Below are 22,244 nucleotides of genomic sequence, written 5' to 3' on the forward strand. Positions count from 1 at the left end.
TGTCTGTCAGTTTATCAGTGTTTTGTTACTTGTCGTGTTTTATGTTTTTGTGTGGACCCCAGGAAGAATAGCTGCTGCTTCTGCAAGAGCTAATGGGATCCAAATAAATGAATAAAAACAATAAAACATAAAAACTGTTTCAAGTGAGAATTATGAATGTCTGATGCCGAAAAAGAAAGGAAATTATTGCCCACTTCACCCATGTTATATTTTTGCAAAAAAGTATTGTGTACTTACAGTAGTTAGCTACACCGCTACATCTTAAAAAAGTCATTCAATACTGAAAACACTACCTAGATTCAAATTTAGTTCAACTACCACCAAGCTACTGCAAAATGAGGTTCACTACCCTGTCACACTTTATTTGGATAGTCTGGATAGTCCATCTGTAGATGAGAAACTGCTTGCTAAGGTTATGGTTAGGTTTAGAATAAGAGTTAGGGTAAGGGTTAGGGCTTGGGCTAGGGTTATTAAGTTTAGGGTTAGGATAAGGATTCAGTTTGGGGTTAGGGCTAGGCTTAGCAGATAGTTGAAATGTTACGGATAGTCTGAAGAGCATCTACAGATCGACTATAAAGTGTTACCCACTACCCACTACATGAAAAAATGAAAAGAAAGGATATGTGAGTGAAAGATAAATGGTTTCTTTTTGTTTTATAGATTGAAGATATGAACAACAATAACAGCAGAGATCTCTCAATACCATCATGAAACCATGAATCATTTGGAGCTCACACATTTAGGCTCTGATTCATAGTAAATATGTAGCCTATGATTCACTGTGAATTCAGTCGAAGTCACCCCCTCCCCTACCTCTACTGTATCATAAGGCACAGAACTCACAATGTCAAACCCCATACCCCACACCCCCAAGGAAAAGTTTAGCCCATACCTCTGTTGAAACTGTCTGACGAATAGAAACACAGTGAGGTGAGGGATGGATTTGGAAAGCCGGTAAAGAACGTGTAATATTGACCTGTAATGGAGGAACGTGAATTTGTGGAGATTATGGGAAGGAATGAGGAATGTCGGGAAAGAGATGGGTTAAGGTTGCACAACATCCACATATTACCTTCCCACAAAGTTATACACTACACACGACACACTAAACTACTACATTATTTGAATAATCTGTGTAGTAATAGGGCAAAAAACAGGACCGAGTGTGGGAAACCCTGGACTCTACCCTAATGCAAAATATGCCTTATACTTTTAACTTCTAACACACGGTGGCAGTCCTTGCCGGTACCAACCCCATTGACGTCGGTTTCCACTAGATAGCACAGTCACAAAGTCGAAATTGGCTATATCGTAAAAATAATTGAAAACATGCTTTTCGGTCTTAATTTAAGGTTAGGGTTGGGTATACGGTTAGCAGTGTGGTTATGGTAAAGGCTAGGTCTAAAATCACATTTTAAGATGATACATTGTAGAAATAGGCGGAGTTTCTGACTTCGTGGCTGTGGTAGTTCTTAATATCTCAGTAGTGGTAACTAGTGACGACCGTTGATGTCAACCGTAAAACAGCTGGAGGTGGGGCACCAGTGTGTGGTGGATGTACAATGTATCCAATGGAAAACGACAACATGGATTCAAAATCAAGCAGTGACCCAATCATTATTGAGTAAATCTAAAGCTCGCCTTAGTATCAACCCCTCTCTTCTCACTTCCCCTGAACAACACGGCCCTTTTTAAGTTCAGTGGGGGAAGAGAAAGGGGGACTCTGAAATACGAAGACAAAAAGACACAAAACAGACCTGAAAGGGCCCTGTCTTCTACACGGGAAGACTATTGTCAAATCAAAGGTTGATTATATGTTAACATTTCGTATTTGGATCATTCATTGTTGGCTAGCTATAACTAAAGCGGGTAGCTTGGTTTGTTAGCTAACTAACATCGGCTAGCTAGCTTGAACTAACTAGCTAGCTAACCCATTTAGCCAGCTAGCTACAACACGGAAGGGAAAGTAAAGCCAAATGACATTTCCCCCTCAATTTGACATAACAAAATATAAGCTGCCTAGTTGTTTGTTTAACTTGATCGGTACTTGTTTTTTTGTCTCATCGAAGAAGCAACACGAAACGAAGGTCTTGACTGCCTGAACCACGACAAAAAAATAAGTAAAATGGCGGAGCCGGACAAATTAAACATCGACTCCATAATACAGCGTCTTCTGGAAGGTGAGGATTTGCACTTAACTAGGAATCAAGCTACTTAATTTGATTAATTACGAATCAGTTGCTATTTGGATTTTTGTATTTTCAAAGAAGCGTCGGAATTCTAACGGATGTTTGGTGTATGTTAGCGTAGTTAGCATGCTTAACGTCAAGTTAGCTGTTCTCTTTGAAAAGGATGTGTCCGGGTTAGAGCGAGAGATAACGTTACCTAGATCTACGAACTAGTAGGGCAAATGAGAGATGGCTGGCTTGTTGCTTCAATCTTTGTCACTCGGCCTGAAGTGCCCATTTTGTTGTAATATTGGTATTAATGGTAAATCATTATTAAGATGACAAACACGTTTATTTTACGATGGTGCTGTGTTAGTTAACTAACTCTAGCTAGCTACTGTAACGTTAAAAATGTTCAGTGGTCTGTCTGGTGTATGCTGTTAATTAATGCAAAGTTAGCCAGTAACGTCGGTTAGTAGGTTTTGTTTACCATTCATTTCTGTTTCCTGCATCCAATCTTTCCATAATGTCGTTTTTTTTGTTTGTCATTATTTAGCTAGCTATGTCTAACACACACCGGTTATACTGTAGCCTAGGCAGACGATAGTACATGGGCGCTAGATCTGTACTATCGTCTATGTTGGATGTGCATTCCCGGTAATACACTAGTGTCCCCCTATGGATCGGCTTGTACATAAAACATCCTCCATTCAAGGGAAATATGCTTACTTTATTTTTTTGAAACACAATTTCCCACCACAATTGTTTATATTTTTGCACAATCTAATATGTTGCACACCATGTTCAACCGAGAATGTGCAATATCCTAAATTGTCCGAAAATACTAATTGTTTCATAAAGAAAGTATGCATATTTTCATTTTTTTAAATGCCCATTAATTAAAGCTAGTTAAGGAGGAAAATGGTACATTTGCAGCCTGAATGGAGGGTGCTGTATATAGGAGCAGGCCCATTGCAATTCATGCCTGGATGAGGGAGAAGCATACTTAAGCATGTTTTTCAGGGCTGCGGATGCAATTATCATGTGCTGAAAGCGTGCTTGCTGAAGTAATAACTTGCTTTTATTTTTAAAATGCAAGCTACAGTAGGTTTAGCCATATCATTAGTGGTTGGTTACACAGAGTGAAGGGCACCAATGGGTCACACTGGCTGTCATTCGGTGCAACTGTTTCCACCATGATAACGTGCTATTGTGAGACTCCAAATTCCATGGACAGGAAACATCCGTGCCCTGGTTTTAGACTCTTATCTGTCTAAAGAAGGCCAATGGCCTTTACTACATTATAAAGTAAAGGGAATATCCAGATTTGGGTTTGTTTTTCTTTGGCCAAGTAGCTTATAGCAGGGCTGAAAGTTGTCCATACTGTAAACATTAGAGGTGGAAACATTATGGCACATTACATTCTCTGCAATCGCAGTAGATTTGTAATGTAATGATGCAATGAAGTGTTGCTGACCTCCCTCTCCTTGCCCCAACCTGGGCTTGAACCAAGGACCCTCTGAACAATGCCAACTGTCACCCAAGAAGCATCATTACCTATAGCTCCACAAAAGCAGTGTCCCTTCATGTGCTAGGGAAACAACTACTTCAAGCTCTGAGTCAGCACTAGTTAGCGGTGCTGGCTAGTAGTAATTGAACACTATTAGCCCGCACCGCTAACTAGCTAGGTATTTCACAACGGCTACCGAAGCATGAATAGTAGAAATATGGGCAGACTTGGGGAATGTGAGGGACAGTGTTGTTTGCAAGTAGCAGGCCTAATGTCTTTCTTTCTCTTGGGTTTTTACTTTGAACACGTCTTTTGTTGTGGGCAGCTTATGGATGTATTGATGGATTAAAACGATTCCGCTATCCGTATTTCTGTTTGTGACCACCACACCACTCTTGGAGTATTGTGGAGGTTAATGACTGTTGAATAATATGTAGGTGTTAGTGTTTGATGCATGGGAGAAGCTGTCTATACCACACAGGTTTGCCTGCCCTCAGTCCTGGCCACTCCTTAGATTTATGATGGCTTCTATAGTAACAGATATGAGCCTTGGGGACTGTGTGTGTGTACATGGGGGGGGCAGAAGCAAACTTATGATCTGTATGATAAATGTTGCGTAATGGGAGACCTGAGGCTGTCAGACCAACATAAGCCCCTCCAGCTACTAAATCTGCAGGGGCCTTCCGCTGTAATGAGCACAGTGGCTGAGCCAGACATGAGCTTCTGCTGGCCTGGGAACAGTTCAGAAAACATGAAGTGGGGCATTCTGCTGCTCTTGGAACTTGTCTAGTTAGATTTAAAAAATGTCTCTCCAAGTCTGGTCTAACTGGTTTAAAAGTCACATCAGGTGTTCAAACCCCTGGATCTGCTGTTTTGTTCTTCCCTTTCAGAAATCTATTGATCTAGATGTATACAGATTATTACTGTATCAATTTATAGGCAATCGTTTATTTCTGTTTTGACAATTATTGACTGTAATGGTTCTGCAGTTAACCTAGACATTTTCACATGTCTGTTTTCTCAGTGTTATCGCTCCTCTACATCATGGTAATAGTGGTGCATCATGTTGTAGGACTCCACCACAGATAGAACAATAATCCAGACATTTCATCGGATGTATAAGTGTGAAGCATCCGATTGACACTTCCACTCACTACCTAATATGGTGATGAGAGAAAGCCCAGTGGCCGGCAGTGAGACGAGATGGATTTTTGCCGACATTGTGATCATTTTCTCCTCGATGAAACATTTGACCTCAACAGTTTTCTGTTCTCGAAGCTAGAATCCGTTATGAAGAGTGGACTAAGTTTTGGAGATTTTACCCTTTGTCAAAGTAAAACAATTAAAATGTTGTTTAGAAGGAGTGCAAGGGCAAATTGAGTTATTGCACACACACTTCAGAGTAGGTGTTCCTTAACTTCTCTGGTATATGTGGGACGCTAACGTCCCACTTGGCCAAAAGCCAGTAAAAATGCAGAGTGCCAAATTCAAATAAATAAAACTATAAAAATCAAACTTTCATTAAATCACACATGAAAGACACCAAATTAGAGCTACACTTGTTGTGAATCCGGCCAACATGTCTGATTTCAAAACGATTTACGGCGAAAGCACACCAAAAGATTACGTTAGGTCAGTACATAGCCACAGAAAAACATAGCCATTTTCCCAGCCAAAGATAGGAGTCACAAAAAGCAGAAATAGAGAAAATTAATCACTAACCTTTGATCTTCATCAGATGACACTCATAGGACATCATGTTACACAATACATGTATGTTTTGTTCGATAATGTGCATATTTATATCCAAAAATCTCAATTTACATTGGCCCCATGTTCAGAAATGCCTCCAAAATATCCGGAGAAATTGCAGAGAGCCACATCAAATAACAGAAATACTCATCATAAACTTTGAAAGATACATGTTTTACATAGAATTAAGGATACACTTGTTCTTAATGCAACCGCTGTGTCAGATTTCAAAAACACTTTACGGAAAAAGCAAACCATGCAATAATCTGAGACGGCGCTCAGATATAAACAACATTTCTCCGCCATGTTGGAGTCAACAGAAATATGAAATTACATCATAAATATTCCCTTAACTTTGATCTTCATCAGAATGCACTCCCAGGAATCCTAGTTCCACAATAAATTGTTGTTTTGTTCGATAATGTCCGTTATTTATGTCCAAGTAGCTACTTCTGTTAGCACGTATAGTACACACATCCAAACGCTCGCGCAGATCCAGGTGAACGTCAGACGAAAACTTAAAAAAGTTATATTACAGGTCGAATAAACTTGTCAAACTAAGTAGAGAATCAATCTTTAGGATGTTGTTATCATAAATATTCAATAATGTTCCAACCGGAGAATTCCTTTGTGTCTATAGAAGTAATGGAACGCAAGTCGATATCATGTGGAATGCGCGTGACCAGGAACTGGCACTCTGCCAGACCACTGACTAAAACAGCTCCCAACCGGCCCCACATCACAGTAGAAGCTTCAGTCAACGTTCTACAGACTGTTGACATCTAGTGGAAGGCGTAGGCAGTGCAAACAGATCCATATCCCACTGGGATTTCAATAGGCGGTGAGTTGAAAATCGACCAGCCTCAGAATTCTCACTTCCTGTTTGGATTTTTTCTCAGGTTTGTCTGCCATATGAGTTCTGTTATACTCACAGACATCATTCAAACAGTTTTAGAAACTTCAGAGTGTTTCATATCCAATAGTAATAATAATATGCATATATTAGCATCTGGGACAGAGTAGGAGGCAGTTCACTCTGGGCACGCTATTCATCCAAAGTGAAAATGCTGCCCCCTATCCTAGAGAAGTTAACAGAAATATACAAATACATGCTAGAACACGCCAATAGGACCTCTCTAACTCTTGCTTGGCTCTGCACACTCCTTGCTTGTTTTGCCCACTATGACTCATTTGTTCCTGTTGGAAACGCCAGGCTGTGGTCTATCTTGGGTTAGTTAAAAAACATCTTTGGCGCCACCATATTGTCTGTCTCCAACTGTTTGAACAACATACTATCCTGTCCACTTTGTTGTTTCCCACAATGAAATCAGGTATGGGGACTGTGGATCGGTCTCTGTTCGTACGTTAGTAAAAACGCCATCTCAGACAGCACTGGCCCGAGTTTGATGAAACTTGGGTGAACGATGACACTGATTGGCCCAAGGCAGGAGCTATAGTAATTAACTGAAATGTGTGAGTCACACCAGATAGGAAGAGGTGAAGCTAGAGGGATAGCTGGGCCCAAAGTCTGTCTTCTCCAGCAGATGTTGTTTTTATATTTTTCGAGGTGTTTTTGTATGGGGGTCAATGCTTTATCTTTGCCAGGTTGCAGTTGTAAATGAGAACATGTTCTCAACTAGCTTACCTGGTTAAATAAAGGTGAAATATATATAAATATTTTAATGGGTGTTGAATTTGGTAAACAAACAATGGAATGGCTTATTTGCTACTTAATTGATCATATAGAAGTTTCATAATGTTTTAGTTGTTAGTGTTTATGCTCATTTCGCATTTAAAAACAGGCTAGACAGCTAGTAAACTAGACAGGGTCTGCTCTGTGCTAAATTTTGGGAGTTGAGACATAAAAAGGGTATCGTTGGAAAGGTTCACTTTTCTATTACAGTAAAATGTCTCGAATGTGTTTCGGTGTCCATATGAATGATTCTGTTGTACCAAACCTCAAATGCAAATAGCCAGTTGAAACTGCTTGTTGTCATAGAGAAAGAAGTAGTCTATCAACTTTGTTGTTGTGAGTGGCAGGGGGAGGGGCTTGGTGTGTGTGAATGGGAAGGTGCACACAGCACTGGAGTAAAAAGACAAGCAGACATAAACGCTCATAAAAACGGGAGAACTTTATTGTTGAGATGAATGTGTTTGGAATTCCGCACTAAAATGCACATTCAAATGAATTAGATATATCGTTCAGCCCTAGCCCCTTCTGACGTTGACTGTGGCTCTTGATGGCTGGAAGAGTGTTGTGGAAACTGTGGTCTACTCTGTCCATGATAAGGTTGTCTGACAAGTTCAGAAAAAAAAACAAAAACAGCTGTACTGGCAGGATATAGCGAACCTTTTTTTCTCTTGCGGTGTGGCAACTCATTACAAGGCAGAGTGTTTGCCTCTGTCTTGAGAGTTGTCATAATTAGCCTAACACATCATGTATGGCATTTTCTAAATTAGTTTTTAAGTCTTGGCCAGTCCATAAACCATCACCTGTGGCTTTTTGTCCTTCCAATCCTGCTGTATTTCTATGATGTAGAGACAGGCCAAGGTAACTGCCTTCCGGTTGCTTAATCACTTGTTTGTCAGAGAATGGTGACTGACCACCATCGACATTTAGCTGCACCATGTACACCTTAACTTCTTCGGGGTAGGGGGCAGCATTTTCACTTTTGGATAAATAGCATGCCAAAATTCAACTGCCTGCTACTCATCCCCATAATATAAGATATACATATTATTAGTAGATTTGGATAGAAAACACTCAAGTTTCTAAAACTGTTTGAAATCATGTCTGTGAGAATAACAGAACTTATGTAGCAGAAAAAACCCAGAGGACAAACCATTCAGAATGTATTTTTTTGAGGTCACTGTCTTTTCAATGTGTTTTCATTGGGACACCAGATTTCTAAGGGACTTGTTTGCAGTTCCTACCGCTTCCACTGGATGTCACCAGTCTTTGGAAATTGGTTGAGGTTATTCCTTTGTGTAATGAAGAAGTACGGCAATCGTAAATGAGGTTCACTTGAAGTAAATTGTTTGAGAGAGGCACATTACCAAAAAAGTTGCGTCAGTTTGTTTTCTTTTTGTATTGAACACAGATCATCCCGTCTTCAAATTGATCGATTATTAACGTTTAAAAATACCTAATGTTGTATTACAAAAGTAGTTTGAAATGTTTTGGTAAAGTTTACGTGTAACTTTTGATATATTTTGTAGTGACGTTGCGCAAGTTGAAAGCTGTGTTTTTCTGGATGAAACGCGCCAAATAAATTGACATTTTGGATATACACTGCTCAAAAAAATAAAGGGAACACTTAAACAACACAATGTAACTCCAAGTCAATCACACTTCTGTGAAATCAAACTGTCCACTTAGGAAGCAACACTGATTGACAATAAATTTCACATGCTGTTGTGCAAATGGAATAGACAAAAGGTGGAAATTATAGGCAATTAGCAAGACACCCCCAAAAAAGGAATGGTTCTGCAGGTGGTGACCACAGACCACTTCTCAGTTCCTATGCTTCCTGGCTGATGTTTTGGTCACTTTTGAATGCTGGCGGTGCTTTCACTCTCGTGGTAGCATGAGACGGAGTCTACAACCCACACAAGTGGCTCAGGTAGTGCAGTTCATCCAGGATGGCACATCAATGCGAGCTGTGGCAAAAAGGTTTGCTGTGTCTGTCAGCGTAGTGTCCAGAGCATGGAGGCGCTACCAGGAGACAGGCCAGTACATCAGGAGATGTGGAGGAGGCCGTAGGAGGGCAACAACCCAGCAGCAGGACCGCTACCTCCGCCTTTGTGCAAGGAGGTGCACTGCCAGAGCCCTGCAAAAAGACCTCCAGCAGGCCACAAATGTGCATGTGTCAGCATATGGTCTCACAAGGGGTCTGAGGATCTCATCTCGGTACCTATTGGCAGTCAGGCTACCTCTGGCGAGCACATGGAGGGCTGTGCGGCCCCACAAAGAAATGCCACCCCACACCATGACTGACCCACCGCCAAACCGGTCATGCTGGAGGATGTTACAGGCAGCAGAACGTTCTCCACGGCGTCTCCAGACTCTGTCACGTCTGTCACATGTGCTCATGTGCTTAGTGTGAACCTGCTTTCATCTGAAGAGCACAGGGCGCCAGTGGCGAATTTGCCAATCTTGGTGTTCTCTGGCAAATGCCAAACGTCCTGCACGGTGTTGGGCTGTAAGCACAACCCCCACCTGTGGACGTCGGGCCCTCATACCACCCTCATGGAGTCTGTTTCTGACCGTTTGAGCAGACACATGCACATTTGTGGCCTGCTGGAGGTCATTTTGCAGGGCTCTGGCAGTGCACCTCCTTGCACAAAGGCGGAGGTAGCGGTCCTGCTGCTGGGTTGTTGCCCTCCTACGGCCTCCTCCACATCTCCTGATGTACTGGCCTGTCTCCTGGTAGCGCCTCCATGCTCTGGACACTACGCTGACAGACACAGCAAACCTTTTTGCCACAGCTCGCATTGATGTGCCATCCTGGATGAACTGCACTACCTGAGCCACTTGTGTGGGTTGTAGACTCCGTCTCATGCTACCACTAGAGTGAAAGCACCGCCAGCATTCAAAAGTGACCAAAACATCAGCCAGGAAGCATAGGAACTGAGAAGTGGTCTGTGGTCACCACCTGCAGAATCACTCCTTTTTTGGGGGTGTCTTGCTAATTGCCTATAATTTCCACCTTCTGTCTATTCCATTTGCACAACAGCATGTGAAATTTATTGTCAATCAGTGTTGCTTCCTAAGTGGACAGTTTGATTTCACAGAAGTGTGATTGACTTGGAGTTACATTGTGTTTAAGTGTTCCCTTTATTTTTTTGAGCAGTGTATATCGACGGAATTAATCGAACAAAATGACCATTTGTGATGTTTATGGGACATATTGGAGTGCCAACAAAATAATTTAGTCAAAGGTAAGGCATTAATTATATTTTTATTTCTGCGTTTTGTGTCGTGCCTGCAGTGTTGAAATATGCTACTCTCTTTGTTTACTGTTGTGCTATCATCAGATAATAGCATCTTACACTTTCGCCGAAAAGCCTTTTTGAAATCTGACATGTTGGCTGGATTCACGAGTGTAGCTTTAATTTGGTATCTTAGATGTGTGATTTATTGAAAGTTTGATTTTTATATCATTTTATTTGAATATGGCGCTCTGTATTTTCTCTGCTATTGGCTACCCCAGAGAGGTTAAAACCTCTTGGCACACGGATCCCTTTAGCGGGATCATTTTCATCAACAATCGCTGAATTGCAGAGCGCCAAATTCCCCAAAAAGTACTAAATATTTAATTTCATGAAATCACAAGTGCAATACAGCAAAACACAGTTTAGCTTGTTGTTAATCCACCTGTTGTGTCAGATTTAGAAAATATGCTTTACAGCGAAAGCAATCCAAGCGTTTGTGAGTTTATTGATCACTAGACAAAACATTACAAACACCTAGCAGCAATGTAGATTGGTCAGAAAAGCAATAACATTAATCGCTTACCTTTGATCTTCGGATGTTTGCACTCACGAGACTCCCAGTTACACAATAAATGTTCCTTTTGTTCAATAAAGATTATTTTTATGTAAAAAAAACTAAATTTGTTTGGCGCGTTATGTTCAGAAATCCACAGGCTCAGGCAGGTCATGAAGGGCAGACAAATTCCAAATAGTATCCGTAAAGTTCGTAGAAACATGTCAAACGTTTTTATAATCAATCTATAATCAATCCTCAGGTTGTTTTTAACATAAATAGTCGATATATTTCAACCGGACGGTAAACTATTCAATACAATAGAGAAAGAAAATGTTGAGCTACCACTTTCGCGCGCAAGAACTAATCAAAGGACACCTGGCTATCCACTGACGCGATTTGATAAATCTCGCAAATTTTTCAGAATTTTTCAGAATAAAAGCTTGAAACTATGTCTAAAGCCTGTTCACAACCTTTGGAAGCCATTGGAAAAGGAATCTGGTTGATTTCCCTTTAAATGGAGGATAGGCAGGCAATGGAACAGGGATTTTTTTAAATAAGAGGCACTTCCGGGTTGGATTTCCTCAGGTTTTCGCCTGCAAAATCAGTTCTGTTATACACACAGACAATATTTTGACAGTTTTGGAAACTTTAGAGTGTTTTCTGTCCTAATAATTGTATGCAAGCATCTGGGCCTGAGAAATAGGCCGTTTACATTGGGAACGTTATTTTTCCAAACATAAAAATTCTGCCTCCTGGCGTCAAGAAGTTTTAACACATGGGCCAGCCTGGTGACAATGTTTGCAAACCAGGTAAATGCGGTGACGGTGTGACTAGTTTCAATGGGATTAACCATCAGCCTCCTGACCTGTACATCTGAACGGTCAGTCCAGGCCGCTACTACCACCTCCTGTCACCATCTATGAGGATGTCCATATCAGCCATGGACATATCAGGAGGGGAATCTGAAGCCAGCCAACTGTTGATTCCCAATGGCTTTCCTATTGTGCTTGTCCAACTTTTTCTTTTCTATCCCGTGACCAGCAAAGCGGAAAGCCCTTTGTCTGCCCCCACCCCATCCCCCACGCCCCTTCTCTAAGCTCACTGTTGCCATTGGCCATGTGGCTAACTTTAGAGTAAGCTCTGTCATGGCTTAGCCGACCCTAATCCAGGTTTAAAGTGACAAGCAGCACTACCCTATTTATACCCACATTTCACTCTTTAGGGCCAAGGCCTGTGTTGCTGCCCTAACATGACACTGCTCATTTAGATATATTGCTGAGGTCCTACCTGGAAGTCCTCGTCCGTTTCCATCCTCCATTTTCAGAACAAATGTGTGTGCCCCTCTCCCACTGCCTGTGATTTTATTATGGCAGAATTATATTTTTGTGAAAGCACTACACTGAACAAAAATATAAATGCAACATGTAACAATTTCTAAGATTTTACTGGGTTACAGTTCAAATAAGGAAATCGGTCAATTGAAAAATTCATTAGGCCCTAATCTATGGAATTCACATGCATCTGTTAGTCACAAATACCTTACAAAAAAGGTAGGGGCATGGATCAGAAAACCAGTCAGTATCTTGTGACACATCTCCTTCGCATAGAGTTGGGCGGCAGGTAGCTTAGTGGTTAGAGCGTTGGGCCAGTAACTGAAAGGTTGCTGGTTCGAATCCCCAAGCCGAATGTTGTCCCACTCCTCTTCAATGGCTGTGTGAAGTTGCTGGATATTAGCGGGAACTGGAACACGCTGTCGTACACGTCGATCTAGAGCATCCCAAACAGGCTTGATGGGTGAGTTGTCTGGTGAGTATGCAGGTTGTGGAAGAACTTGGACATTTTCACCTTCCGGGAATTGTGTACAGATCCTTGCGACATTATCATGCTGAAACATGAGGTGATGTCGGCGGATGAATGGCACGACAATGAGCCTTACGATCTCGTCACGGTTTCTCTGTGCATTCAAATTGCCATCGATAAAATGCAATTGTTTGTTGTTCGTACCTAATGTCAGCCCATACCATAACGTTGACATCAGCAAAATGCTCGCCTACACAACGTGGTATGCAGTTGTCAGTACGTCCAACTGGCCTCACAATTTTTCTAAAACAACGTTGGAGGCGGCTTATGGTAGAGAAATTAACATTACATTCTCTGGCAACAGATCTGGTGAACATTACTGCAGTCAGTATACCAATTGCACGCTCCCTCAACTTGACACATCTGTGGTATTGTGTGTGAACTGCATTTTCTCGTTTGGTATTTGGCAAGGTCAGCAACGTTCAGTTTGAGCTGTCAGAGCTTTGACAAGTGTTCAATTAACCCCAGCGTGTGTTTTTGTAAAGAACACTGTCTGCACCCAGCTTGTAAAGCAGAATGTCACTGAAGGGTTTCAGGCAATTTTATTGTTCTGCTCTCAAGTGTATCGATACCCCATTTAGCTTCAGCAGTTACAGTACCAGGTGCATGATAGAGCACAACAAGTGTCTATGGTTGAATATTAGGGTTTCTGTTGATGCTTGTTTGTCATTGCCTTGTTCTCCTGTGATTTTGTTATTTGTTTATTTCACCTTTATTTAACCAGGTAGGCAAGTTGAAAAAGATCTCATTTACAATTGCGACCTGGCTAAGATAAAGCAAAGCAGTTCGACACATACAACAACAGAGTTACACATGGATTAAAACAAACATACAGTCAATAATGCAGTAGAAAAATAAGTCTATATACAATGTGAGCAAATGAGGTGAGATAAGGGAGGTAAAGGCAAAAAAAGGCCATGGTGGCGAAGTAAATACAATATAGCAAGTTAAACACTGGAATGGTAGATTTGCAATGGAAGAATGTGCAAAGTAGAAATAACGGGGTGCAAAGGAGTTAAATAAATAAATACAGTAGGGGAAGAGGTAGTTGTTTGGGCTAAATTATAGATGGGCTGTGTACAGGTGCAGTAATCTGTGAGCTGCTCTGACAGCTGGTGCTTAAAGCTAGTGAGGGAGATAAGTGTTTCCAGTTTCAGAGATTTTTGTAGTTCATTCCAGTCATTGGCAACAGAGAACTGGAAGGAGAGGCGGCCAAAGGAGGAATTGGTTTTGGGGGTGACTAGAGAGATATACAGTGGGGCAAAAAAGTATTTAGTCAGCCACCAATTGTGCAAGTTCTCCCACTTAAAAAGATGAGGCCTGTAATTGTCATCATTGGTACACTTCAACTATGACAGACAAAATGAGAGAGAAAAATCCAGAAAATCACATTGTAGGATTTTTAATGAATTTATTTGCAAATTATGGTGGAAAATAAACTTTTGTTATTGACCAAATACTTATCTCAATACTTTGTTATATACCCTTTGTTGGCAATGGCAGAGGTCAAACGTTTTCTGTAAGTCTTCACAAGGTTCACACTGTTGCTGGTATTTTGGCCCATTCCTCCATGCAGATCTCCTCTTGAGCAGTGATGTTTTGGGGCTGTTGCTGGGCAACACGGACTTTCAACTCCCTCCAAAGATTTTCTATGGGGTTGAGATCTGGAGACTGGCTAGGCCACTCCAGGACCTTGAAATGCTTCTTACGAAGCCACTCCTTCGTTGCCCGGGCGGTGTGTTTGGGATCATTGTCATGCTGAAAGACCCAGCCACGTTTCATCTTCAATGCCCTTGCTGATGGAAGGAGGTTTTCACTCAAAATCTCACGATACATGGCCCCATTCATTCTGTCCTTTACACGGATCAGTCGTCCTGGTCCCTTTGCAGAAAAACAGCCCCAAAGTATGATGTTTCCACCCCCATGCTTCACAGTAGGTATGGTGTTCTTTGGATGCAACTCAGCATTCTTTGTCCTCCAAACACGACGAGTTGAGTTTTTACCAAAAAGTTATATTTTGGTTTCATCTGACCATATGACATTCTCCCAATCTTCTTCTGGATCATCCAAATGCTCTCTAGCAAACTTCAGACGGGCCTGGACATGTACTGGCTTAAGCAGGGGGACACGTCTGGCACTGCAGGATTTGAGTCCCTGGCGGCGTAGTGTGTTACTGATGGTAGGCTTTGTCCCAGCTTTCGGCAGGTCATTCACTAGGTCCCCCCGTGTGGTTCTGGGATTTTTGCTCACCGTTCTTGTGATCATTTTGACCCCGCGGGGTGAGATCTTGCATGGAGCCCCAGATCGAGGGAGATTATCAGTGGTCTTGTATGTCTTCCATTTCCTAATAATTGCTCCCACAGTTGATTTCTTCAAACCAAGCTGCTTACCTATTGCAGATTCAGTCTTCCCAGCCTGGTGCAGGTCTACAATTTTGTTTCTGGTGTCCTTTTGACAGCTCTTTGGTCTTGGCCATAGTGGAGTTTGGAGTGTGACTGTTTGAGGTTGTGGACAGGTGTCTTTTATACTGATAACAAGTTCAAACAGGTGCCATTAATACAGGTAACGAGTGGAGGACAGAGGAGCCTCTTAAAGAAGTTACAGGTCTGTGAGAGCCAGAAATCTTGCTTGTTTGTAGGTGACCAAATACTTATTTTCCACCATAATTTGCAAATAAATTCATTAAAAATCCTACAATGTGATTTTCTGGATTTTTTTTCTTCTCATTTTGTCTGTCATAGTTGAAGTGTACCTATGATGAACATTACAGGCCTCTCTCATATTTTTAAGTGGGAGAACTTGCACAATTGGTGGCTGACTAAATACTTTTTTGCCCCACTGTACCTGCTGCAGCGCGTGCTACAGGTGGGTGCTGCTATGGTGACCAGCGAGCTGAGATAAGGGGGGACTTTACCTAGCAGGGTCTTGTAGATGACCTGGAGCCAGTGGGTTTGGTGACGAGTATGAAGTGAGTGCCAGCCAACGAGAGCGTACAGGTCGCAGTGGTGGATAGTATATGGGGCTTTGGTGACAAAACGGATGGCACTGTGATAGACTGCATCCAATTTATTGAGTAGGGTATTGGAGGCTATTTTGTAAATGACAACGCCGAAGTCAAGGATCGGTAGGATGGTCAGTTTTATGAGGGTATGTTTGGCAGCCTGAGTGAAGGAGGCTTTGTTGCAAAATAGGAAGCCAATTCTAGATTTAACTTTGGATTGGAGATGTTTGATGTGAGTCTGGAAGGAGAGTTTAGTCTAACCAGACACCTAGGTATTTGAGGTTGTCCACATATTTTAAGTCAGAACCGTCCAGAGTAGTGTTACTGGACGTGCGGACAGGTGCAGGCAGCGATCGGTTGAATAGCATCTATTTAGTTTTACTTGTATTTAAGAGCAGTTGGAGGCCACGGAAGGAGAGTTGTATGACATTGAAGCTCGTCTGTAGGGTTGTTAACAGTGTCCAAAGAAGGGCCAGAAGTATACAGAATGGTGTCGTCTGTGTAGAGGTAGATCAGAGACACACCAGCAGCAAGAGCGACATCATTGATGTATACAGAGAAGAGAGTCGGCCCAAGAATTGAACCCTGTGGCACCCCCATAGAGACTGCCAGAGGCCCGGAAAACAGGCCCTCCGATTTGACACACTGAACTCTATCAGAGAAGTAGTTGGTGAACTAGGCGAGGCAATCATTTGAGAAACCAAGGCTATCTAGTCTGCCGATGAGGATGTGGTGATTGACAGTCGAAAGCCTTGGCCTGGTCAATGAATACGGGTGCACAGTATTGTTTCTTATCGATGGTGGTTAAGATATCGTTTAGGACCTTGAGCGTGGCTGAGGTGCATCCATGACCAGCTCTGAAACCAGATTGCATAGCTTTGAAGGTGCGGTGGGATTCGAAATGGTCGTTTATCTATTTGTTGACTTGGCTTTCGAAGACCTTAGAAAGGCAGGGTAGGATAGATATAGGTCTGTAGCAGTTTGGGTCAAGAGTGTCCCCCCCTTTGAAGAGGGGGATGACCGCAGCTGCTTTCCAATCTTTGGGAATCTCAGATGACACGAGAGGTTGAACAGGCTAGTAATAGGGGTTGCAACACTTTCGGCAGATAATTTTAGAAAGAAAGGGTCCAGATTGTCTAGCCCGGCTGATTTGTAGGGGTCCCGATTTTGCAGCTCTTTCAGAACATCAGCTGACTGGATTTGGGAGAAGGAGAAATGGGGAAGGCTTGGGCGAGTTGCTGTGCGGGGTGCAGTGCTGTTGACCAGGGTAGCCAGGTGGAAAGCATGGCCAGCCGTAGAAAAATGCTTGTTGAAATTCTCAATTATCGTGGATTTATCGGTGGTGACAGTGTTCCCTGTCCTCAGCGCAGTGGGCAGCTGGGAGGAGGTGTTCTTATTCTCCATGGACTTTACAGTGTCCCAGAACTTTTTTGAGTTTGTGTTGCAGGAAGCAAATTCCTGCTTGAAAAAGCTAGACTTGGCTTTTCTAACTACATGTGTATGTTGGTTTCTAACTTCCCTGAAAAGTTGCATATCACGGGGGGCTGTTTGATGCTAATGCAGAACGCCATAGGATGTTTTTGTGTTGGTTAAGCGCAGTCAGGTCTGGAGAGAACCAAGGGCTATATCTGTTCCTGGTTCAAAATGTTTTTAATGGGGCATGCTTATTTAAGATGGTGAGGAAGGCATTTATTTTTTGAAATAACCAGGCATCCTCTACTGACGGAATGAGGTCAATATCCTTCCAGGATACCTCGGCCAGGTCGATTTAGAAAGGCCTGCTCGCTGAAGTGTTTTCGGGAGCGTTTAACAGTGATGAGTGGAGGTCGTTTGACCGCTGACCCATTACGGATGCAGGCAATGTGGCAGTGATCGCTGAGATCTTGGTTGAAAACAGCAGAGGTGTATTTAGAGGGCAAGTTGGTTAGGATGATATCTATGAGGGTGCCCGTGTTTACGGCTTTGGGGTGGTACCTGGTAGGTTCATGGATAATTTGTGTGAGATTGGATGGTTTATAGAGCGCTGGCATTGGACTTTTCACCTGCACTTAGGGAAGACAGCAGAACGTGCAGGAAAGGGGGTGGAATTGATTCTGTGACACACAACCCTGATGCGCATTCTTGCACAAGTCCCCCGTACATCATGAGTCACTGGAATACACTTACTATATGCTCCGTTATATCCTTGCCTGGAGCTTGTCATGCAAACAGGATTTCTGAATAATACAGTCCTACTGTGGTATTTGTTTGACTATAGATGTGCTGATGCAGTGATCCCTTGCAGCTATAGTGAAGGTTTTAGTTTGGGAGGAGTGTTGAGATTGAAGTAGGCTCATCCAGCTGAACATATTAAACCTGTACTTGACCTGCAGCGCCACAAAAGCCTCAAGCTGCCCTGCAAATCATGCCAACATACTTAAGAGTATTCCCTGCTCCAGGGCTACAATGGTGCGCTAACTACATTAAACATATTACCAATTTGTGGCTCCAGTAGAGCTGACCACCTGTCTGTGTTGATCATTGAACACTTATCATATCAGTTGCACTGTGGATTTGCACCTCTGCTTGATGAACACTTAACCCACCCTGTGGCTGTGTAAGTGTTTTCCTTTTCCTGGTAGAAGGTGTGTGAATGTCATAACTAGCTACTATACTCAACAAACATGTACGATTCTTGAGATCCAGAGCAGAGTTAGGGAACAGCCAGGAGCATGCCTCAGGAAGATGCTCAGCGCAGCACTGTGCATGTGTCCCTTGTGACCTGACCACATCTGACTAGCCTGCTACTACCATCCTGCTACTACCAGCCTGCTACTACTAGCCTGCTTAGCTCTGCCGTGTGGTCAGAGCAACGTTTGCTGTCAGTTCACAGGCTACCCTATGCTACCAGACTGCATGCGGTGCACTTGTGACCAGAGAGCTCTGAAGTTGGCCATCAATGATATGTTTATTTAATTGTATTTTAGGCCTACTTTGATTTGAAGGGCAGTGTATTTGATCCTTGTTTGAGTCGTACAGTGTGAGATTCGCTATGTGTGCCTCTTTCCGTTGCAGCCTCTCTGTCCTGGTTATATCAGCAGACAGGCAGGTGGTGTGTTCATACGTGCTTCTGGGGCTGGGTGCACACTGCACACATTTGTTCAGACACATAGCCAGGCCTGTACCTTCTGCTGGTGCTCAGTTCAACACGGCCATCATCCTCTAGCCTTGAGTGCTCAGAAACAAAGACCCCAACCCCCTCTTCATTTAGGTTTCACACTCTGTAACCTTGAGATTCACACATCAAATAGTTCATCCTCCTGGCTTGTGCTGTGTGAGCAGATTCACCTTGGCTCTGCAGTATGCTCAGGGTTGTGCTGTCAGCGGGGGCCCGTGATATTGATTGGTTTCTCTGCTCTGGTGTGCTGTGTGTTAGATCTGTGGCTGTGCTATTTGTGTATGTGTTGTTTCCATGGTCTTGGCCTAGCATGTTTGTTCCAATAAGCGCAACGTCAGTCCTCACTCTGTTTGCTCTGTCTTTCTCTCTCCTCCAGTTAAGGGCTCTCGGCCAGGCAAGAACGTTCAGCTGACAGAGAACGAGATCCGTGGCCTTTGCCTCAAGTCTCGCGAAATCTTCCTCAGCCAGCCAATCCTGCTCGAGCTTGAGGCCCCACTCAAGATCTGCGGTGAGTCATATTGGATAAGTTACGATGGCTGAAATTGGTTTCATAGTAATTAATGTCAGTGTAGCAAAGCAGCTGCGCCTCTCTGACACAACTGATAGTGAAAGCTCCAAGGTTTCACAACACGACTGATTGTCTGATTTACGGTAGAATTCTAATCTCTAATTGCCTTTGCTATCTCAGTCCAACGGCCTGTATACACACACAGATCTAATGTAGTCAGGGAGGGTGTGGTAGTGACTGACTAGCCACCTCTGTGCTGCCCCCTGCAGGTGACGTCCACGGTCAGTACTATGACCTGCTGCGGCTGTTTGAGTACGGAGGCTTCCCCCCGGAGAGCAACTACCTGTTCCTAGGGGACTACGTGGACCGAGGGAAGCAGTCCCTGGAGACCATCTGCTTGCTTCTGGCCTACAAGGTCAAATACCCAGAGAACTTCTTCTTGCTGCGTGGCAACCACGAGTGTGCCTCCATTAACCGTATCTATGGCTTTTATGACGAGTGTAAGTGCCGAGAAGAGAAGCTGGAACACATGCTTAACAACAGGAGACCGGAACACACACAGAGTATTAACCATTTAGTAATGCTCCTTGCTCTTTGTGGCCTCTGCTCCTCTTTAGGTAAGAGACGGTATAACATCAAGCTGTGGAAGACGTTCACAGACTGCTTCAACTGTTTACCCGTGGCTGCCATTGTAGATGAGAAGATCTTCTGCTGCCATGGAGGTGGGTGGTGTATGCTTGCATGGTCTGAGTGTGTGGGTCTTTCCCCTGTGGGACTATCAATAAGCACTTGGTGGCCCCATGATCGTTTGGATTAACCACTCCCCTTAAGTGTTTGTGGTGGAAGATGACTCAAGTGTATACACTATACGTTTGATAAGAGGTGGTAGTTATCAAGGTGTGATTTCAGATATTATTGTTCTTTGTGGTAGAAGACAGTATCATGGCAGTCATCATTCATTTGTATGGTGATGTAATGTTTCTGTGTGCTATGGTCTGTCCAGGCCTCTCTCCAGACCTCCAGTCCATGGAGCAGGTGCGCAGAGTGATGCGACCCACAGATGTGCCTGACCAGGGCCTGCTGTGTGACCTGCTGTGGGCCGACCCAGACAAAGATGTCCTGGGCTGGGGCGAGAACGACCGCGGGGTCTCCTTCACATTCGGGGCAGACGTGGTGGCCAAATTTCTGCACAAACACGACATGGACCTTATATGCAGGGCACATCAGGTAATGGTTTAGAGTTTTGGATGGGGGTTAGGGGCTGGGAAGAGTATTTTGCTGGACACTGTCAGACCAATGGTAGGTTTGGAAGAATAGAGGGATCTTGTTATTAATCAGGGAAATCAGATGATTGAAGGTGATTGCACCTACATAAAATATTGAAGCACTTTTTTAAAAGCTGGAATTCTTAATTGGTGACACTGCCACGTCTGTTTGGGATATTACAACAACAACAGGAGTTGCTGTAAACAACAAACCCGATTTTTCCTCTCTGATATCATTGCACGTGCGATAGAACAGCAGAATATGTACTGCAATTGTTTTGGTCCATGCTGTCGAAGCAGCCGACTCCGTTTCACAACACAAACAACAAGAAAGGTGCTGGGTGAACAGTGGCTCTGTTTCCCCTGATGCAGATTCCTTCTTTAAAGCGTGTCATTTAGTGTTTTTACTGGCGATGGTTGTTCATTTAAGATGGTAACTCCTCTGTTTGAAATGTACTGATTGCCCTGCAGTTGTTGGTTATCCACTCCTGGTATTTTTCCTGTTTATTTTTCATTGCATTCTTACCTCTTCCATTCCTGTCCTCAGGTGGTAGAAGACGGTTACGAGTTCTTTGCAAAGAGACAGCTTGTTACTCTGTTCTCTGCCCCTAACTACTGTGGAGAGTTTGATAATGCCGGTGCCATGATGAGTGTGGATGAGACCCTCATGTGTTCCTTTCAGGTGTGTACTCCTCTGCTTTTCTCTCTGCCCCTTTTCTCTCTCCTTCAGTTTGGCTGTTCCTGTCCGTCAGTCTAGATTCTTAAGCTCTGCCAGTCCCCTGTCTTACCTGTTATCTGCTGCAGTGTTCAGTCTGTAGGAGTATATTTAGAGCTGTCTAAAGAAAGCCTCTCTGTTCCTCAGATTCTCAAGCCAGCGGATAAGAAGCTCTACTCTTATGGTGGAGGTGGAGGAATGGGATCTGGACGCCCCGTCACCCCGCCACGGAATTCTGCCAAAGGCGGAAAGGCCAAGAAATAACACCCAATGGACCCCCCCTCCCTGAACCAGCCCCCCCCCCCCCCCCCCCCCCCCCCCCACCACCACCACCACCACACTCTTTCTCTACCTCCCTACTTTTTCCCTCATCACCAAACAGCAACAAAGCAGACAGTACCTAGGGTTCGGTCCTCTTTTTCTCTGATCCTGTTTTTAACTGTTTGAGTGTATGTATGTCCGTGCGTGTGTCTGAGAGGTTTATTGTATTCTGTATGTCCCTCCTTTCCCCTGCTCTGTTCTCCTGTCACTTTGTAGATGAAATTGGTCCTTCCTTTCAGTGATGTAAATGCATACCTGGGGGGAGAAAGGAGCCTTTACTGTTTGTTAGGGCCCTGCACTGTTTTGATGCTCAACACAAGCTTTTGTACATCCTGTTTGAGAGGTGTGTGTGTGTGTGTGTGTGTGTATGGAATGGGGTCAATCTGCATGGTCAGATGGTAACAACGGCACACACCACACACAGAGAGCACAGGTGGATATGTGCAGATGGACCCTTTTAGTTTATGGATTCACAAAGATCAAGAAGCGGACACGT

At 43.4% G+C, this 22,244-nt stretch overlaps 1 protein-coding gene across 2 annotated transcripts; it reads left to right on the plus strand.

The window, feature by feature from the left end:
- Positions 1–1,658: 1,658 nt before the first annotated feature.
- LOC129833439 (serine/threonine-protein phosphatase alpha-2 isoform-like) lies at positions 1,659–21,739 on the plus strand. 2 transcript variants are annotated; one of them, XM_055898044.1, is made up of 8 exons: positions 1,659–1,805; positions 2,073–2,180; positions 19,316–19,447; positions 19,717–19,947; positions 20,065–20,169; positions 20,451–20,674; positions 21,260–21,394; positions 21,575–21,739. In XM_055898044.1, exons 2-8 carry the CDS (start codon positions 2,126–2,128, stop codon positions 21,689–21,691), a joined length of 999 nt encoding a protein of 332 aa, XP_055754019.1. In that variant the 5' UTR covers positions 1,659–1,805; positions 2,073–2,125; the 3' UTR covers positions 21,692–21,739. The 2 variants fall into 2 exon arrangements, with proteins under 2 accessions (XP_055754019.1, XP_055754018.1); XM_055898043.1 differs by having other exon boundaries at positions 1,660–1,805; positions 2,070–2,180.
- The last annotated feature ends 505 nt before the right edge of the window (positions 21,740–22,244 follow it).

The sequence above is a fragment of the Salvelinus fontinalis genome, chromosome 34 (assembly GCF_029448725.1).
Source record: "Salvelinus fontinalis isolate EN_2023a chromosome 34, ASM2944872v1, whole genome shotgun sequence".
NCBI classification, from domain to species: domain Eukaryota; kingdom Metazoa; phylum Chordata; class Actinopteri; order Salmoniformes; family Salmonidae; genus Salvelinus; species Salvelinus fontinalis.